The sequence below is a fragment of the Dermacentor silvarum genome, chromosome 5 (assembly GCF_013339745.2).
Source record: "Dermacentor silvarum isolate Dsil-2018 chromosome 5, BIME_Dsil_1.4, whole genome shotgun sequence".
NCBI lineage: Eukaryota > Metazoa > Arthropoda > Arachnida > Ixodida > Ixodidae > Dermacentor > Dermacentor silvarum.
The window spans coordinates 55,820,255-55,836,526 of record NC_051158.1 but is presented as its reverse complement, the minus strand read 5'-3'; the positions used below and the strand labels follow the sequence as shown (position 1 = coordinate 55,836,526).

General features: G+C 48.9%; 1 protein-coding gene across 1 annotated transcript; it reads right to left on the bottom strand.

Moving 5' to 3' along the window:
- Positions 1-4,837: 4,837 nt before the first annotated feature.
- LOC119454124 (uncharacterized) lies at positions 4,838-12,180 on the bottom strand. Its single transcript, XM_049667939.1, has 3 exons — positions 12,095-12,180; positions 9,525-9,693; positions 4,838-5,307 (listed from the first exon to the last, which is right to left on the bottom strand). Exons 1-3 carry the CDS (start codon positions 12,161-12,163, stop codon positions 4,838-4,840), a joined length of 708 nt encoding a protein of 235 aa, XP_049523896.1. The 5' UTR covers positions 12,164-12,180.
- Between the last annotated feature and the right edge of the window lie 4,092 nt (positions 12,181-16,272).

Below are 16,272 nucleotides of genomic sequence, written 5' to 3'. Positions count from 1 at the left end.
CAGTAACAGAGGCCCGGGACGGGCCCGGGTCCCGTAAAGCGGGCCCGGGCCGGGCCCGTGCAGAGCTCTAGCGTGCATACGAGGCACGGTGAAAGTGTGGTTATAAGTACATTTCTCTAGTCTCTTGGTGCACTCGTTGTAGGTGCGCGAAGTAGCGGCGCAAGCCAAGACGGAGGCCATTGAAACGTCTTAATTAGGCTAATAATTAGGTAAAGTGCACGTGAAAGCCGCCATGTGAATAATTTCAAGCTAAGTCGCAATGGGTAATCGTTCAAGGTGCCGTTTACAGCTTCGTTGTTCATCACATCGTGGATCGGAGACAAACTTTTTAAATCAGAGCCTGCTTCCATGTTGTGGTTCTAACGGCTCTCAAAATCGTGATATTGTCAAACCGGACCTTTAATATCGCATTTTCGCTCTTGAAATATTTGCATTGGTCATATTGAGCTTAAAAGCTTCAGTTGCCGGTGGATCAATTCACGAAGGATGTTTTGCCGTCCTCCTTAATGAGACAGTGAAAAAAATATTTGTCAAAAACTCACTAAAATTGGCAGAATGACTGCAGTGGTCATGTGCAATAACATCTAGCTTTATGCGTAACGAGTTCGGCTCCGAGCGCAGTTCAAGACTGGTGACATTTGTTTGTATGAATACATTTGGTTGAAATGTACTCAAAAAGAGAAGAAAATTCTATTATAAATAAAAAACACCGCCCAAGCACTCCGTACAGATGGTTAACCCATAGAGAAAGAAAAAAAAAACTTTTTTTTCTTTCTCTATGGTTAACCAGCGAAGCTGAAACATGCGGCCCCGGTGTTTAGCAGTGGGTTAAACCCGACGCTGTATTGAAGCGTTTCTCAATTATTGGTTACATGTTTGTGTTTCTAGTGGAACGCAAGCGCCAATGGCGGGCGGATGCTGCTAATCGCGACGCCGAGCTAACTCGAGATATCGAACGCATGCGACAACGGTGAGCCGAGGAGCCGGCGTTGCGGGCAGAGCAGGTATACGACGCAAAGAACGACGTCACTAACGGCGCTGCCAATGGCGCGCGCGCTTGGGTGCGACGTAGAGAACGACGTAACTGACGGCGCAGCCAATGGAGACGTTTATCGAAACATGGGACGAACGTTTTTTTTTTTTTTTTTCGTTTCGCCTAGCCATATACAGCTTTCGCTGTAAAAGAATATGGTTGTTCCCTGTTTCATAGGAATTCGTAGAACACGAAAGTGAAACGGGCCTTCACAGAAGCTGTTGCTTGTTTGCTTCATGAACTCACGGTCCGCGCCAGCGAAAGGCGCACGATTTGCGGGACGGTGACCGTGTTACATGTTTGCTTCGCGCGTGGCGTCCTATTGGCGAATGGAGAAGAGAGCCTACATGCAAGCGCCTACATAGGCCACTTATAACTTGGTCTCACCGTGATTTGCAGACGTGAAGAAGGTCAAGCATTTTATTGATGACAAATGCTTGAAATCTGAAGTGTTTTCGAAACTGAAAAGAAACGACGAGAACGAAAGTTACAGCATCAAAGGCAGAAAGAACTTAATGCCTCATCATCGTACGACGCCGCTAGATCGGTGATGAAATTGTTCAGCTTCGACGGCTGCTCTCGTCAGCGCTCCTGGTTAGCAGCGATGATCGACTGCGTTGTCTTCGCTGACTGATTGCCTACTGGATTCTAGCATCAAAAGTAGTTTCGTGCTAGTCACAAGCAGACACGCGGCTTCCATCGTCACCACCTGCTACAAAATGGCGCCTGAATTGAACGGCTCGCTTTTCGTCGTCTGCTGCCGCGCGCCTCTCGACAAGCTCGCATTGGGCTCCACCGTCGATCCCCGCGGTGGCACGGTCGCGCGCACACGTGTCGTGTTCGCCCCAAGGAGGATTAAAAAAAAAAATGCTGGAGTGGAGCTGCCGTCTCAAAAGTGAAGCCGGACCGCCGCCATCTTACCATAGGCAAGCAATAACGTTAGGAAATAGCGGGGAATATACGAAGCACTTTCTTCCCACTCCGTGCTGTTTTTAGGCGGATAATTTAGCCGTGCAGATATCGTTGTACGTCTTCCTTTCTGTCACTGGTTTCAGAAGAAAGTCTTAAGTTATTTTCAAATTTTATGCCACATCATGATATTAATACACAGCTAAAGGTAATATTTTAAGCGAAAGGTTCGAGCTTTTAATTTCAAATTACCCGAGCATTTGCAATAACTGACCAAAAGGACGTGAGCTGCTAGCAGATTTCAGCTGTCACGGCCCTCTTTCAGAGTGGAAGTATGGGCAAACTGTGGCTTCACCTGTGCTGGTAAGAAACTGCGGGGACTGCCACTCCAGCATTTTTTAAATATCCTCCTTGCCTCAGACGCTGCTGAGGTCCCGGGGTCCTGGTCCCCCCACCTCACGCCACCCCGCCCCTTCGGAAGTGCATATGAGATCGCCCACGCGGCGGCGGATGCCGTGGCCGCCGGCAACTCGGCGCGGAATGTGCAGGCCGTCTCCCCTCCGCTCCTCTTCCGCTTTCCGCCTCGCGCTGTCTTCTTTCATCTCCCGCTGCACTCCGCGTTCGCTTTCATCTTTCGCTGGGCTCGTTCGCTCGGTTACGAGGTACAACAACGCCGAGGCACGCAGACGCTCGTTGCAGGAGCGGGCGCCTAAAAAGCTGCGCTCTAAGACACTCGCCACACTTGAGGGGCGGTTCAAGTTCACTTAGCGTCCGGGCAAGAAGGAAGGAAGGAAGCAAGAGAAAGGCAGAAGGCAGGGAGGTTAACCAGAATGACTTCCGGTTGGCTACCCTACACCGGGGGAAAGGGAAGAGCGAACACAAAGATGACTGGGAGAGAGAGGAGGGAAGGAAAGAAGGGAAATGAGCGGTTAGTTCGCTGACGCGTGTGTTAGTGCACTAATAGTCACAGACGTTGACACAAGCCCGTCGTCCTCAAGAAGCACAAAAGTGTCTTCACCGTTTCATGGGCCGACGAGCGATGGGTGCGGTGTTCCAGCGTCCGAGCAAGAAACCGTGCAAGACTCGCAGCGTGGCCAAATGCAAGGAAAAAGTGCACGGAAAAGCTAAGGGAGAAGCGGAGGAAGAAGAGGCCAGAGTAAAACAGGTGTTCTGGCGGACGGCCGGCTGTCTGCTTTCATTACAATATACAGGGTGTCCCAGCTAAAGGTAGCCAATCTTTTAAAAACGACGGAGCGTGCTAGGCGGCTCAAACCAACTCAGTGGTGTTGAGGATCGCGTGTCCTAGTCAGCGGTATTTTTTTAGTTTTGAAAAGTCAATTAGTATAAACTAATCGCCTAACTTTTTTTAAAATATTGGCTTCACCAAGAAAGTGCCAATACGGAAGTTGTGGATCATATTTAAATATGGCCGACTGAACTGATTGCAACTAAGTACCATTGATTCTTGTAATTGCCACGTGATAGCGCCACTATTTCAGCGCTCCCCCAGACGATCGATCAAGAAACGAAATTCGCACATCTGTACAGCGGTTCCGGGACGGGCGTGGCGTTTCAGGTGGCCGCAAGGTACGCGCCAGCAACTCTCGCTAGCTAGCAAGATATGATCGCAAACGAAAAGAAGAACATGACAATTGCATTTTCCTTCCCGATTAAACAGTTCTGCGGTCAACATTTACTCAAGCCGGGACCGGGGAGGTTTAGGAGTGGGCGAGAGGGACGTGGCAGGCGGCGCGCCCACATAAAGGTTTCCGCGGAGGGGGGGGGGGGGGGGGGACAGCACTTGCCCCTCCCCCCCCCCCGCCCCCGCCCCCTGACTGCGACGACACTGGGAGTTGGGTCTTCGACGATTCATATCGGCTACACAGTGGAGCTCGAACCTTACGCCTGACTGCGCTGAAGCTGCAGGTTCTTGTTTGTAAACTAAACTTACTTTTTTTCACTATCCCTACCCACCCACCCGTGGATAATGAGAGAGAAAAAAATAAACCTTTGTTTAGTCGGATTGTTGTGTAGCGCCGGGTTACATCGCCCTAATAGATGGCCAGCGGGTCAAGTATACTGGCGACCTCATGGGCGCGCGCTTGAGGATCCGGTCTTGGATGCCCGGGTCCGAGCTGCGCAACAAGCTCTCCCAGTAGCAGGCAAAGAAAAAAAAAAAAAAAGGCAGCACACACACTCTTTATTGGTTTGAAGCTCCGTACTTAGAAAAAAAAATTCAGGAAATGAAAAAGCTTTTCTTCGCGGCTGCTCGTTCAACTATATAAAAGAACAAAACAAAGTCAAAACCAAAAAAAAAACGCTTTTCAGCCAGTGGCCCAGCACCTGTACGTTGCCAGAACGTCGCCAGTGCGTGACATGGAACATCAATTTTTTACAGTTAAGTCACCGCAGCGCGTAAGTAGCCCCTCCAGACACTCGATGCTTGTCACGACCACTTCCAGCAGGAAGCCGGAATTCCTTGCACCTTAAAAAAAATGTTTTTGGCAGCCAAGAAAAAGACCACAGACTCTGACGGCTGTGCTGAAGTCGCTTGGCCTCGTCTGCCGGTTCGCTCGTGCATAGCCTCAGGCTATGGCTCCGTATCGTCCACTACACGCGGAGCACCAGCAGTGGCAGGGCGGAGAACTGCCGAGTCATCAACCAACTAGCCCAGTCAGCTTATACGCTATTAGGCGAGGAGTCACACACGGTCGACGAGGTCACTGTCGGTCGACGACCGCACATCTCGTGGATTTGGGACGACAACCGTCTGGCCGACGTCATCACCACAGTTCGATAGCGACAAGGTAACTGTCGTTTTCAGTTGGCAACCAGTGGTGATGCCGGCCCGCCGCTAGGGTGGCTAGAATGGGTGGCTAGAACATTCTAGCCACCCTACCGCCGCGTAGTCGACTGTTCTTCGGTGGACATCCAGGCGCTAACGACGCAGTCCTGGCCGCGATTCGTTGGCTGCGATGCAGACACCCGCGGAAACCCAATTTTGTGGTAGTGCAGAAGCGCACAGGCCAGTAGGGGCAGCAGGTTCAGAACCAACGTCGACACGATAAAGGGGAGGACCACAGTCGTGCCGTGGCGGCAGTGGGACACCTTCGATCTTGGTACGTGGAGCGACAGCAGCTGTGGCAGCACGAGAGGATGACTGTTGACATAAGGCAAGAAAGTGTTCGGACTGCGTTGTGAGTGTAACGGACGTCCCTCTTCGGCGGTCGACGTGGCAGGTGCTTGGCACGCATGGGTCAGCACCACGGGGTCGTTTGCATTTGGGAGCGACTGGACAACGATCGTCACTGACGGCGGCCACCGGGAGAGGCACACGCCTCCGCCGGCAACATTTGTCGGTATTCCTGTGGATGGAAGGAGGAGAGGGAAATAGGTGTTAAGGAGTTTACCGTCTCAGATCAACAGCTGCGACGTCGTAGTTGAAGTGTGGCGGGGAGTCACCGCATACATTCTGTCGACGTATAGGTTTCTTTAGTACGCGCCGATTAACCATCGGAATGCACCCACCTCGGTCGGGAATCAGTGAGCTCTTTTTATACTTCTTAAAGAATGCGAAGGATGGTTCCAAATGCACCAAATTTACTCACCCCTATATACACTATTTCAGAAACTCAGTGCAACCGAGTGAATCAGCCAACCAGAAAATAGTGTTATCGCACTTTGACTTTATACGGAACATCACGGCGACGCCGATGGCGAATGCGCCTGGAGTGTTCATGTAATTGCTATCGTGACTTTATACGGAACATCGCCGCGACTCCGACGGCGGAAATGTGTCTGGAGTGTCAATATAACTGCTATCGCAATAAATCAGAACCAGGAGGAAGGCTCTCCCATTGTCCGCCCCTGATCGCCCTCTGCCTGACACGACTGAATGGAAGCTTCACGGAAGGATCGGTGGCACACAGTGGGTGAGCTTTCCTCCTCCCCGCTTGACTGGCACACGCAGCAGGCTTTCGTTACCGAATGGCTGACGCGCTCCCTATAGCCTTCCCTGGAGCGACGTAGCCAGCATATTTTTTTTTTTTTTTTTTTGATTGGAGCGTAAGGTGGGAAGCTTACGGGCTCCCCCCCCCTCCCCCCGGCCTCCTCCTGGCTACGCCACTACAGTGCAAAGGCGGAATCTATATCTAGTTTATCAGCCTATATTTATGTCCTCTGCAGGACGAACGTCTCTCCCAGCGATCTCAATTTTACACCGGTCTCACGCCAGCTTTTTGACACCCCGCTTATCTTCCCTACACGTTACATGTGTCCCGTCTAACTCCATGCTGTTCTCTTAATGTTAAATAGAATATCGGTAACCTCCGCTCGCTCTCCAATACACACCGCTGTCTTCCTGTCTCTTAACGTTACGTAACATTTTTAACGCGACAGCGTTAAGGGACCCCGTGTCACAGAAAATCAGACGTCGGCGTCCGCGACCAAAAAAATCATCTCCAACCACGCAGGCCCTCCAAATATATTTATGTATGTGTATATGCCACGCCTTCTTGCATGACGTGCGTATATGCGGGTTATATTGCCACACCACTCTATCACTAATGTTGCTCGTATTCGTTGTCTTACATTCTTGCTCACTGCCTTGAGACAGAGCCCATATACAGGGTGTTTCATGTAACTTAAACCATAGGCGTATCTGCCGGGCAGGCAAGGGAGGCACTTGCTCTTCTCCCCCCCCCCCCCCCCCCCCTCTGTCTACCCGTTAGATATGCCAGTGGTTCAAGTTATGTAAAACACTCTGAATAGTATAAGTATATAGTATATCATCCTTTTGAAGAAGGCTGACGCGTGTCGACTTTAACCATACACGTACCTGCACGATGGCAGGATTGGTCGGCTAGCGGGACGGTCTCCATTGGGCAGCGGCTGCCGGATCTTCCTTCCGGTCTCGGCGGAGGACTCTGGGGCCCTGACGAGTAGGGAGACGACGCGCGTGCCGACGACGTCGTCTCCGCAGAGCGCGGAGTCTTCGGCGGCTCTTCGGGGGACCTCGGACGTCCACCGAAGACGGGCAACTCGGGGCTGACCCGCGGCGGTTCGGGATCCGCCAAGGCTTCTTCTGCGTCTTCTTCGTCATCGATTCGGGCCTTTTCCCTCTCACGCGCTCAAGTGTGTCTCGCGCGAGACACTCGTCGCAAGCTGCAGCTGTGTTCGATTGCAACGAATGTTTACTAAAGCGACTTTGGATTTTACTCGCTTTAACTTATTCATCGTGGATCTCTAAATTTATTCGCTTAGCACATGTGTAAAAATCTGCCCGACTCTTGGCCAATCCCCGTGAGTGGGTATGTGCCACAGCCTTTAATGTCATCACCATCATCGTCATCATCATCATCAACGCGTTTGTCGAACTGATGACGTTGCCACTATGGTGTACGTGTGTGTGAGAGAGAGAGATGTTTATTGAACAAGAGTCTGGAGATGTAACCAGCCTGGCTGACGACGTGGGTCATGCTGCGTTGGGCGACAAATGAAACGACACGCACGACGAAAACACCAACGCAAAGCTTCGTACACAACGCAACACACTTTTTTTCAGTGGCGAACGCTCTTCACTCGCCGTTTCAACTTCATTCTCGCGGTTTGCAACAGTGCTGGCCAGTGTCCCCGTTGTTGCGCTAGTTGCACTGCTTGCTGTATACTTGAAACCAGTATAGTCGGGAGCCACCCGAACAATGGACTGTTTTCTGCGGCTAAGAGATAACTTGAAAGCATACAAAGTACACTGTGTCGCAGACCAGAACTATATACTTCTGGTTAACCTTCCTGCCTTTTATTGCATTACATGCCCCATGAAGCGGGAATACCAGCGTCCGTTATCATCCGACGGTACCAAAACCCACGTGACCAACTGATGACGTCACGTTTCCGGCACTGGACCGGCAGTGGCTCGCACTGCGAAGCCTCACGATGAACAGCCATGGCGTCGGACCTGGCCCACTTCCAAAACTGGATTGAGGCGGATTAAAGTGGATTAAGCTTGGTACGAATTAGAGCAAGGTGGATTAAGATGGAGTTTTAATTTAAGGTGATAACTTAGACAAGTCCTCATGCTTTCGCATTCAAATCACGTAAGCGTACTTAAGTGACTGTCAATTTTTACATCCGTTCTTTCTATTGCTTTAGAGGGGGAAATGGAAACTTTAGCGATAGAAAAGACAACGATACAGGAAGTACCATAGTCTGTTAAAAGGTCAGGGGCTGTATTCGCAAAGATTTTTCGTTCGTAAGCACTCTTTACCAGTGGATAGCCGCCTTCGCTAATAATATGTCGATCATGAGGATTGACTGTAATTCGAACAACTATAGCGTAAGAGCTTTAGTGAATGCGGGCCTAGACGCCGAATACAGAAAGTGTTTTGCTCGTAAGAGCTGTATCCATGTCAAATGGCCGTCTACCATCACCGTCGTCTCAAAGCTGCTCTTACGAACGCTTCTCGCGTAATATATATATATTTTTTTGTGACTACGGGCCTCAGTTCCTTTCTGTCAGTTCGGCAGCTGAAGCTGGTCAATTGAAAACCAACGTTGTTATTATCCTGTTGTCATGAAAATAAGTATTCCATTTTCATTCTCAACAACCAGGGAGTGTCTCATTTGTTGTGTACTGCGTTCACAGAGGTGTGATGGCGTTGTCAGGAGGCGGATGTCGTGAGGTATGTCACTAAGATGCCTTCTTCGCTACTCTGCGAGCATCGCATAGTATCATGCAGCGTGAGCCGCAGTAAGAACCAGGAAAGGAACATCGCAATTAACAGTTTGGCATGCATAACAGATCTGCACGGTGGCATTCTTTATTACGCGAGGACTGTAGTGGCTGGTGAACCAATTGGTGGAGACCCGGAGTGGCGGTTGGGGGTCTCGCTGCTGAACACGAAGCCGTGGGTATCGGTCCCCGGTCGGTATTTCGATAGGAGCGGAATGCAAGAGCGGCCGGCGTGTTTCCAGCTTTGAGTGCACACTAAGGAACTCCAGGTTGTCAGAATCAATCCGAATTTTTTTCCCCGCTATAGCGTTCAAAGCCTTATTTACTTTGGAATGTTAAACTCCATCCCGATTGACCAACCAATCGAATTCCGTGAAGAAGGGTAACTTTGAAAGGGGAGTCAGCATCATTCCTTGAAAATCCAAGCGCTTCGCCAACTCCGAAGGACCGGTGTGTGGCTGCTGGCATTCAGATGCGTTTGGGAACACCGAGTTTGAAGACTTTTCCTAGTTGTTTATACTGCGACAAATATGACTGTATGGTGTGTGATTCTGCGCTGATAACGTGACACACGCTTGGACACGACGCGGACAAGTATACACGTGTTCGTTTAACGCGTCGACGTGCCCTCGAGTGTCGCCTTAGCGTCGCAATCGTACACCATACAGTCACGCCGTACCAACTAAGCTTCAGTCGAAACATTTCCGAGTTGCGAGCATTCAAGGTGCCTCCTCGATTTCCGAGCATTCAAGGTGCCTCGAGGCGAAAATTCAAGGTGCCTCGTCGAGCGTGCGCATGCGCGCGCGATTATGTAACGCTCGCGCGTGCATCTAAGTTGTTAGGACTATGCACCGGCGGACTGGCACAGTTCCTCGATGACGTAACGCATCTTCACCAGCGCCGCGTCAACGTCGTCCGCGCTGACGCCGTTGTAGAGGACAGCGCGGGCCTTGGTCAGGCTGATGGGAATCATCTTCACCGTGACGGCCTGCTGGAGATCATCGTACTCCCTCTTCGTCACCTAAAAAAAAAAGGGGGGGGGGGGGGGCAAAAATAAAGTCAACGCGAACTATTGCACCTCGGCAGTGTTGTGGAGGACTTCGATCATTGTAACCATCCCAAGCGATACGCGAGTTGACAGGAAGATGGGGTCTTGAATTCAAGTGATTAACCGTGGTTGAACAAGGAGTGTCACTGGAGGGAACCCTCCAGGGAACTTGCTCCGCTGAGCAAGGTCCCTGGAGAAGCAACGTCACTTGCAAGGTCCCTTGTTCCACTGGAGCAAGGGGACCTTCGTCACGGCAGCAACGGATCCTGACGAAGTCACATCCCCTTGTCGAAGCGTTGGCTACAAAGACATTCCTTGTTCGAGCATGGTTAATCACGCCGTTGTATGGTAGTCATTTAGCTCTATGCGAACAATTGAAGACTCGGGATAGTTGCTGGCCATATCCTCGTGCGAGCCCTGGTTCATTGCGATGCACATTCCCTTCAGTTTTTTTCCCAAGAATAACTCAGAAGCGATTGCGTAAGATATATTCGCGGGTTCAGGATATAATGTCAGGGTGCGAGCGGAGCCGTGTGCTTATATTGAAGTTGTTTCGAGCGCGTTCTTGTACCGTCGGCCTTCGTGAAAGTTTCACCGATTCGGCCTTTATTTATGGACAGGTGCGTCATCACAGACGACGAATAGCAGCCGTGACGTGTCTTTCGAATAGCACGCGTCGACTAGAAAATCCAGCATGTATAGTTTCAATATGCCGAACTACTACGCGATGTTACACCTTCACCTACGTGTGCGTGGGCCACTAAAAGATGTTTTCATGCAAAAAAAATGCATGAGGAGACGTTTGTTTTATCTATAGACAGAGAGAGCGAGAAACGTTTACGAAAAAAAAAATAATAAAAGGCAGCCCCTGTGGTGCTTCCGGCGAGGTGCCTGTAGATTAGGTTGATTGCTTCGCTTCACACTTTGTTGTTGTTGTTGTTTTTCACTTTGACACTCATAATGCTCGCACATTAAAAAAAAGTTTTTTTCCACGTTTGTAACATACCAGTCGTTAATAGAACGGACTTGCACAGCTATATTATGCCCGAGATGTCTTCGAGCCTGAGAAGGATATGTAAAGGAACTACAAGGGGGCGAAAATCTGCGACACGACGTGCACCACAAGAACTTTTGTTCGCGAGCGTGTACGTGCGAACAAACGATGTACAGTCTTTGTCAAAAGTATAAGGGCTACTCTGCTGCTTCACTATACAGGACGTTGAGCAACACGAGGACAAGGTGAGAGCAGGAGCCAACGTTTCGACAAGTGGGCTTGTCTTCTTCAAGGCCTTGGGCCCGTTCCGACAAGTGGGCTTGTCTTCTTCAAGGCCTTGGGCCTTCTTCAAGGCCTTCAAGGCCTTGAAGAAGGGAAGTCCACTTGTCGAATCGTTGGCTCCTGCTCTCACCTTGTTCTTGTGTTGGTAACCGTCTTGAATTTTGTTTCCCTGGATTCACTATACCAGGGATCCCGTGTTTTCCCTGGATTCACTATACAGGGTGTCTCAGTTATCATAAACCAAATTAAAAGAAAACGGATTATTCTACGCGATTAAGACCAAGTGCACGTTGTTCAGTCTTGTTGAGAGAGAGTCTTGTAAAAGAAAACCGCTAGCAATTGCCTAGTCATTGACATCCAATTATTGTATTAAATGTTATTATCCAACTTTTTAACTGTTGGTCTAATTGTCAAGATGTCACTGAGGCAATTGTAGAGAATAGTACGGCACGTCAAAACGAGGTGTTTTTATAGGAAGGTACACGTCGTATGCCCGTTTATTTTTTCCGGTAAGTAGTGAAAGCATGCGAAATATGAAGAATACCATATGTGCACTGTGCACGTGGTAATATTTCTCTATCCGCGAGAAAAAGGAAAAAAAGCGCGATGTGTGCCTTTCTGAAAAAAAAAAACACCTCAACGATTCTCTCTACAACCGCCTGATTGACACTGGCAATTAGAACTAATAAAAATAACGTATTTACCTTTAATTAAATATTGGATGTCAGCAACTAAACAAATTACAGGAAGTCTCTCAGAAAGACCCTAAACAACATGTTCTTGGTATAATTCACGTAGAATCATCCTGCTCTTTCTGTATTTTTTTTAACTCGTGTGCATGATACTGGCACGCCCCTGCATAAGTCGTTCGGTTGTGTGCTGGAGTTCCCGTGACACTGCAAAATGACACTCCGGCCCTCCGCAGATAGAATACGAGTTCTTTCTTTTCTTTTTTTTTTATTCCTCAGTGCGTTGGAGCGTCTGGCATTCACACAGAACACTTTTAAACTTCCTGTAGTCCGGTATGGCGGTCGCGGGCAATGTAGCCCCGTGTACTTTTGACAAAGACTGTCACAGTTCCAATAGAGAGATCATAACCTGGTCGAGGCGCACGCAGAAGGTGAGTGGCGACAGCCGGCTTGTGTCTCGAAATTCGTAAATGACCATGTTGGTCTGCACCGTCCCAGGTCCACGGCGATGTACGGGTTGTCCTGCAGACTAATGCCTGCAAAGAACCAGATCGTGCGGAAGTGCAACTTCTCAGTTCAAACGGGGCTTCGGTCAAAATAGGCCTCGCAACACGAAGTCCCGCTGAGCGGCCGGTGTTGGTGTGCATATGTGCAGGGTAACCACGTACCTTAGCAAATGTATTTAAATATGCAAATGCGACGTAGCTGGACAGAGGTAAGGTGATCGGTTGCCGTCCGCTTGGAGATTACTCGGATTATTATTTGCATTCACCTAATAACATAATTAGTCTTAGCTAATTAAGAAACTTCTCACATATTATCATTAGATCAAGAGAGTCGATGAGAAAATTGTGGAGCAACACGAAAAACTCCCGATACAGCTTTCTGCTGCTCAATGCGTGCTACATAAAAGCATTTTTCCGAGCGTGAAAGAAGCCCGCGAATACACGCAAAGTGCCCCGAGCGCCAGTCGCGCGGCAATTTCGCAGTCCGAAGTTACATAACAGAGTGAAGTAGCCGTCATGTTTAACGCTTCACTGCTCTGAAGAATGTTGTATGACAAGCACGCAGCACGGCCTGAACGACCAAAAATAGGTGGCAGTCCAAATCTACAGAAACTGATCTCGAAGGCCATGCTTTTGAGGACATGCACATCCGGAAGTGACTGCGGAACCGGAAATACGTCCTTGCCGCCATGCTGTGGGTAGAGTGTACTAGAATATTTTGAGTGGCGCGACCGGCGGCCGTGGAGAGGGCCTTTTCGTGCGGAAAAGTAGCGGCGGCGCTGTAGTCGACCACTCTTGAAAGCGTCGTCCGGCCTCGCAGGCGGCAGCTTGCCGGTGCGTTTGCAGAAACGGAGAGTTTCCACGAATGGAACGTAGAAATTAATGTTTCATCGCAACTGAACTACATTACTGTCCCGGCTACAATTAATCTGCGCCGGGCGAGCACCTGGCATGATCGGAGAGGTTTTTTTTTCTTTTTTTTATGACGTGCAAAATGATTGTAAGATGATTGCTGAAGCGCGACAATACCCTTATTCTGGAAAACCGTATTATTAATCTGCTGCTTGGAAATTGGATCAAACGTTGCTATCAGAGCGATCAATATCCGTCATTCATTTTATTGCCTACTTAATTATAAATTTTCCTGTACAAAACGCATTCTAATGAGCACAGCGAAGTGTGTGAGCAGTATTGCAATAACTGTATTGTCACGTGGTAGTGACGGTCGAGAACACCGCAGCAAAACTGTGAATGGCAAAACTAACTCTTCATTGGGCGAACCTGTGTTCAAGAAAAACCGGCTGCACTCAAAGCACAACGAAAGCGGCGAACACAGTTGAAAATCTCATCAGCGGGTCGAGCGCGTCGGCTTTTATACTTGACTCTTTCTCTACGTATGAGTCATCGAAGGTTCCAGAGTAATCGCTGGTGCCAGCGTGTCTTCCAGAAAATACTACACAATTCGCGTCGCGCATACATGCAATCAGATTACGCAAGGTTCGGTGACAATTAACAGACAGCCGATACAACCATCGATAACATTCGAGAAAATTCCGATACGTGCGTCCTACACGGAGCGATAACATTTGTTAGACAGTGAAACGTATATTCACCCGAGAAAAATTAACGAGCACACGTTTTTAGTATAATTTTTTTTTTCATTTAGTCGTAATTCTGCCGAAGGTATAGATATTGTCTGTAATCAGAATCCTTATTCGAACTGCAAGAAGCTTACACCTATCTCCTATACCTTAATTAGTGCATGCGAAAAAAAATTATCAATTTGCTCGGCATCCACTGCACCGTTCTTGATGGGGTTTGTTGCCTTTTGAACTAAAACTTTCAAATGATCAAAGTGGGGGAAGCAGAATGTTTATTAAAGTTGTCAATCTTTTTTATACAAATATCGTTAAACTAAAACAAAAGGCAAGCATCAAATTTAACTAAGTACTAAACAAAAATGTCACAAATTTTATACTGCAATCATTTGGATACTTGGATATCCGCAGTGCGCAAAATTGATGTATTATATACTGCTCTGAAAGACACCCATAATTTCTTAACAGGAATTTTCCAAAATTTTCGTAAACATTGTAAATATTTCTTCTAAGCTGTACATTGATATATAACATTTTTGCGTTCAAGATGCTCTAACAGATGCAGTTCACACAACTGCGATATCTGTTTTTAAAGCAGATTTAAAGATTTCTAAGCTTTGTTCCGTTTTTTTTTCTAACGCGCTCTCCTTCGTAGGTCTCCGCAAAAGTGTCTGAAATCATAATTCTGCTGCACATGGTTGCTTTAAATAAGCATTCTCTCTTCAATGCAACAAATTTCGACGTCACTATCAGACGCGAACTGACGCCGTTGCGTCAGTGACCGACCGCGGTGTCGGTGTTTTATTGGTTAGATATCAAGGCACCTTCAGCAAAATAGTCGGCACCGCGTCAGGTCGAAGAATTGGTTTCATCCTTGGCACTCGAACTTCTGTTCCGTTATGTGCCCGTAGTCTCTCACGGTGAAATGAGGCTAAAAGTGAAGCTCGGACACAGTGCAATCAGTGCCGACGAGCATATCAAGTCTGCACCCATTTCTCTCCCACGCAAGTCGTCGCTCTTCATCTCTGGGAGCTTTAAAAAGTGAGCAATTGCGGCCTTGGCCCGTGCGAGCGTACCCAGCCTTGCACCCAGGTGTATAACCGAGATTTAAACGCTACTCCCCCCCCCCCCCCCCTTTTTTTTTTTTTTGAGTCACCAATGTGCGGCAAAGCTCGCGCGCGCGCACGCACACAGCCATCACAGGCTGGAGCGCGCCCGCTTGCTTCAAGAGTGGGCGACGCCAGCGCCACCGCTACTTTCTCCAAAAAAGGGGACGCGGTATGCAAGGCGCGCCGGCTTCGGTCGCGCCACTCAATAGTTCTAGTACACTCTAGTTCAGCGGTGTGTTGCTTACAGGTCCTCTCCATGTGTCCATGTTGGTTTCACTAGCCCATATCGACCGATTTCCCCATGCCGGTGACTTGGTACTGGCAACGAGAAGTACATGTTGAGGAAACCCCTTATTTATTTACAGCTAGCTACGTGTGAACAGGCCCAAGATTAAAGTATGGAGGCCGCCGACACTCTCGATCTGGGTGTGTTCAGGAGATGTGTCTCACAATGCTGCCATTTCGCTGCTCGGACAATCGGTAGCTTGCTTTGCTTTGCGTAACTGATGGTCGACTGTGCACGCGTAACAATTTCATGAAAATTTGGCGCCTCTTGAAAGCAACGTCTCACCTGTAGTCAATAGTGACAACTGACGATGTTCTATACTGGTGTGCAAAGAAATCTGACTGTCGAATCTTGACGGGACCTCGTAAAAAATGTGGTTGATCCCTCTTATATAGGAATCGGTATAGAACACGAAAGTGAAACGTGTCTTCACAGAAGTAGTGTAATGTTTATTGCACATTGATATATAATGTCTATTGGTGTTTTGTGGCTAAAGCGCCCTTAGGCGTTGATGCACCCACGCTGACGCCTGGTGGCACGTCTCCTCCATCACGACTACCAACGTCGATGACCATGAGCAACCGTCGTGCATATGGAAGCTGCACTACGCTGCACACGCTAGCACAACGCGAAAGACGAAGCACGTAACTGACACACTAATACAACGCGCAAGACAAAGCACGTAACTGAATCGTCACCGAGTCAAATCAGCGCGTACAGCGCGTCGTAATTGCAGCCTCCGCGATCAACTTCAGAAACATTTTCAGAGCTAATTGCGGAGGCCATGCTCCGCTGTGCTGAGTACGGTGAACGCCACCTAGGTGGCGTTGGTAGTGCTTCTTGATGCCAGCGTCCCTTCGAATGCTGGCATCGAGGCGTCGTAGTGCTGAGACCACCGAAGCGTTCACTGTCGGTGCGCGTTAGTGTCATAATGCAGTACTTCTCTTTTCTGCTCGTAGGCGGCGGCACCGCCCCGAGCAAGAGCGCGGGTACACGGAGGAGAGTGTTAGATATATAAGGCGCGTCTGTGTAGCTCTCTGCAAATGCGTTTGTGGCGCAATGGGTTAAACGCTCGGCGATCTATTGTC

Excerpts from the sequence above, each read along its gene's own strand:
- LOC119454124 (XM_049667939.1), bottom strand. The coding sequence starts at position 12,163 with ATGGTCATTTACGAATTTCGAGACACAAGCCGGCTGTCGCCACTCACC. Across the intron at positions 9,694-12,094 it reads TCTGCGTGCGCCTCGACCAG|GTGACGAAGAGGGAGTACGA; the intron begins GTTATGATCTCT and ends TTTTTTTTTTAG. Across the intron at positions 5,308-9,524 it reads GGAACTGTGCCAGTCCGCCG|GAATACCGACAAATGTTGCC; the intron begins GTGCATAGTCCT and ends TTCCATCCACAG.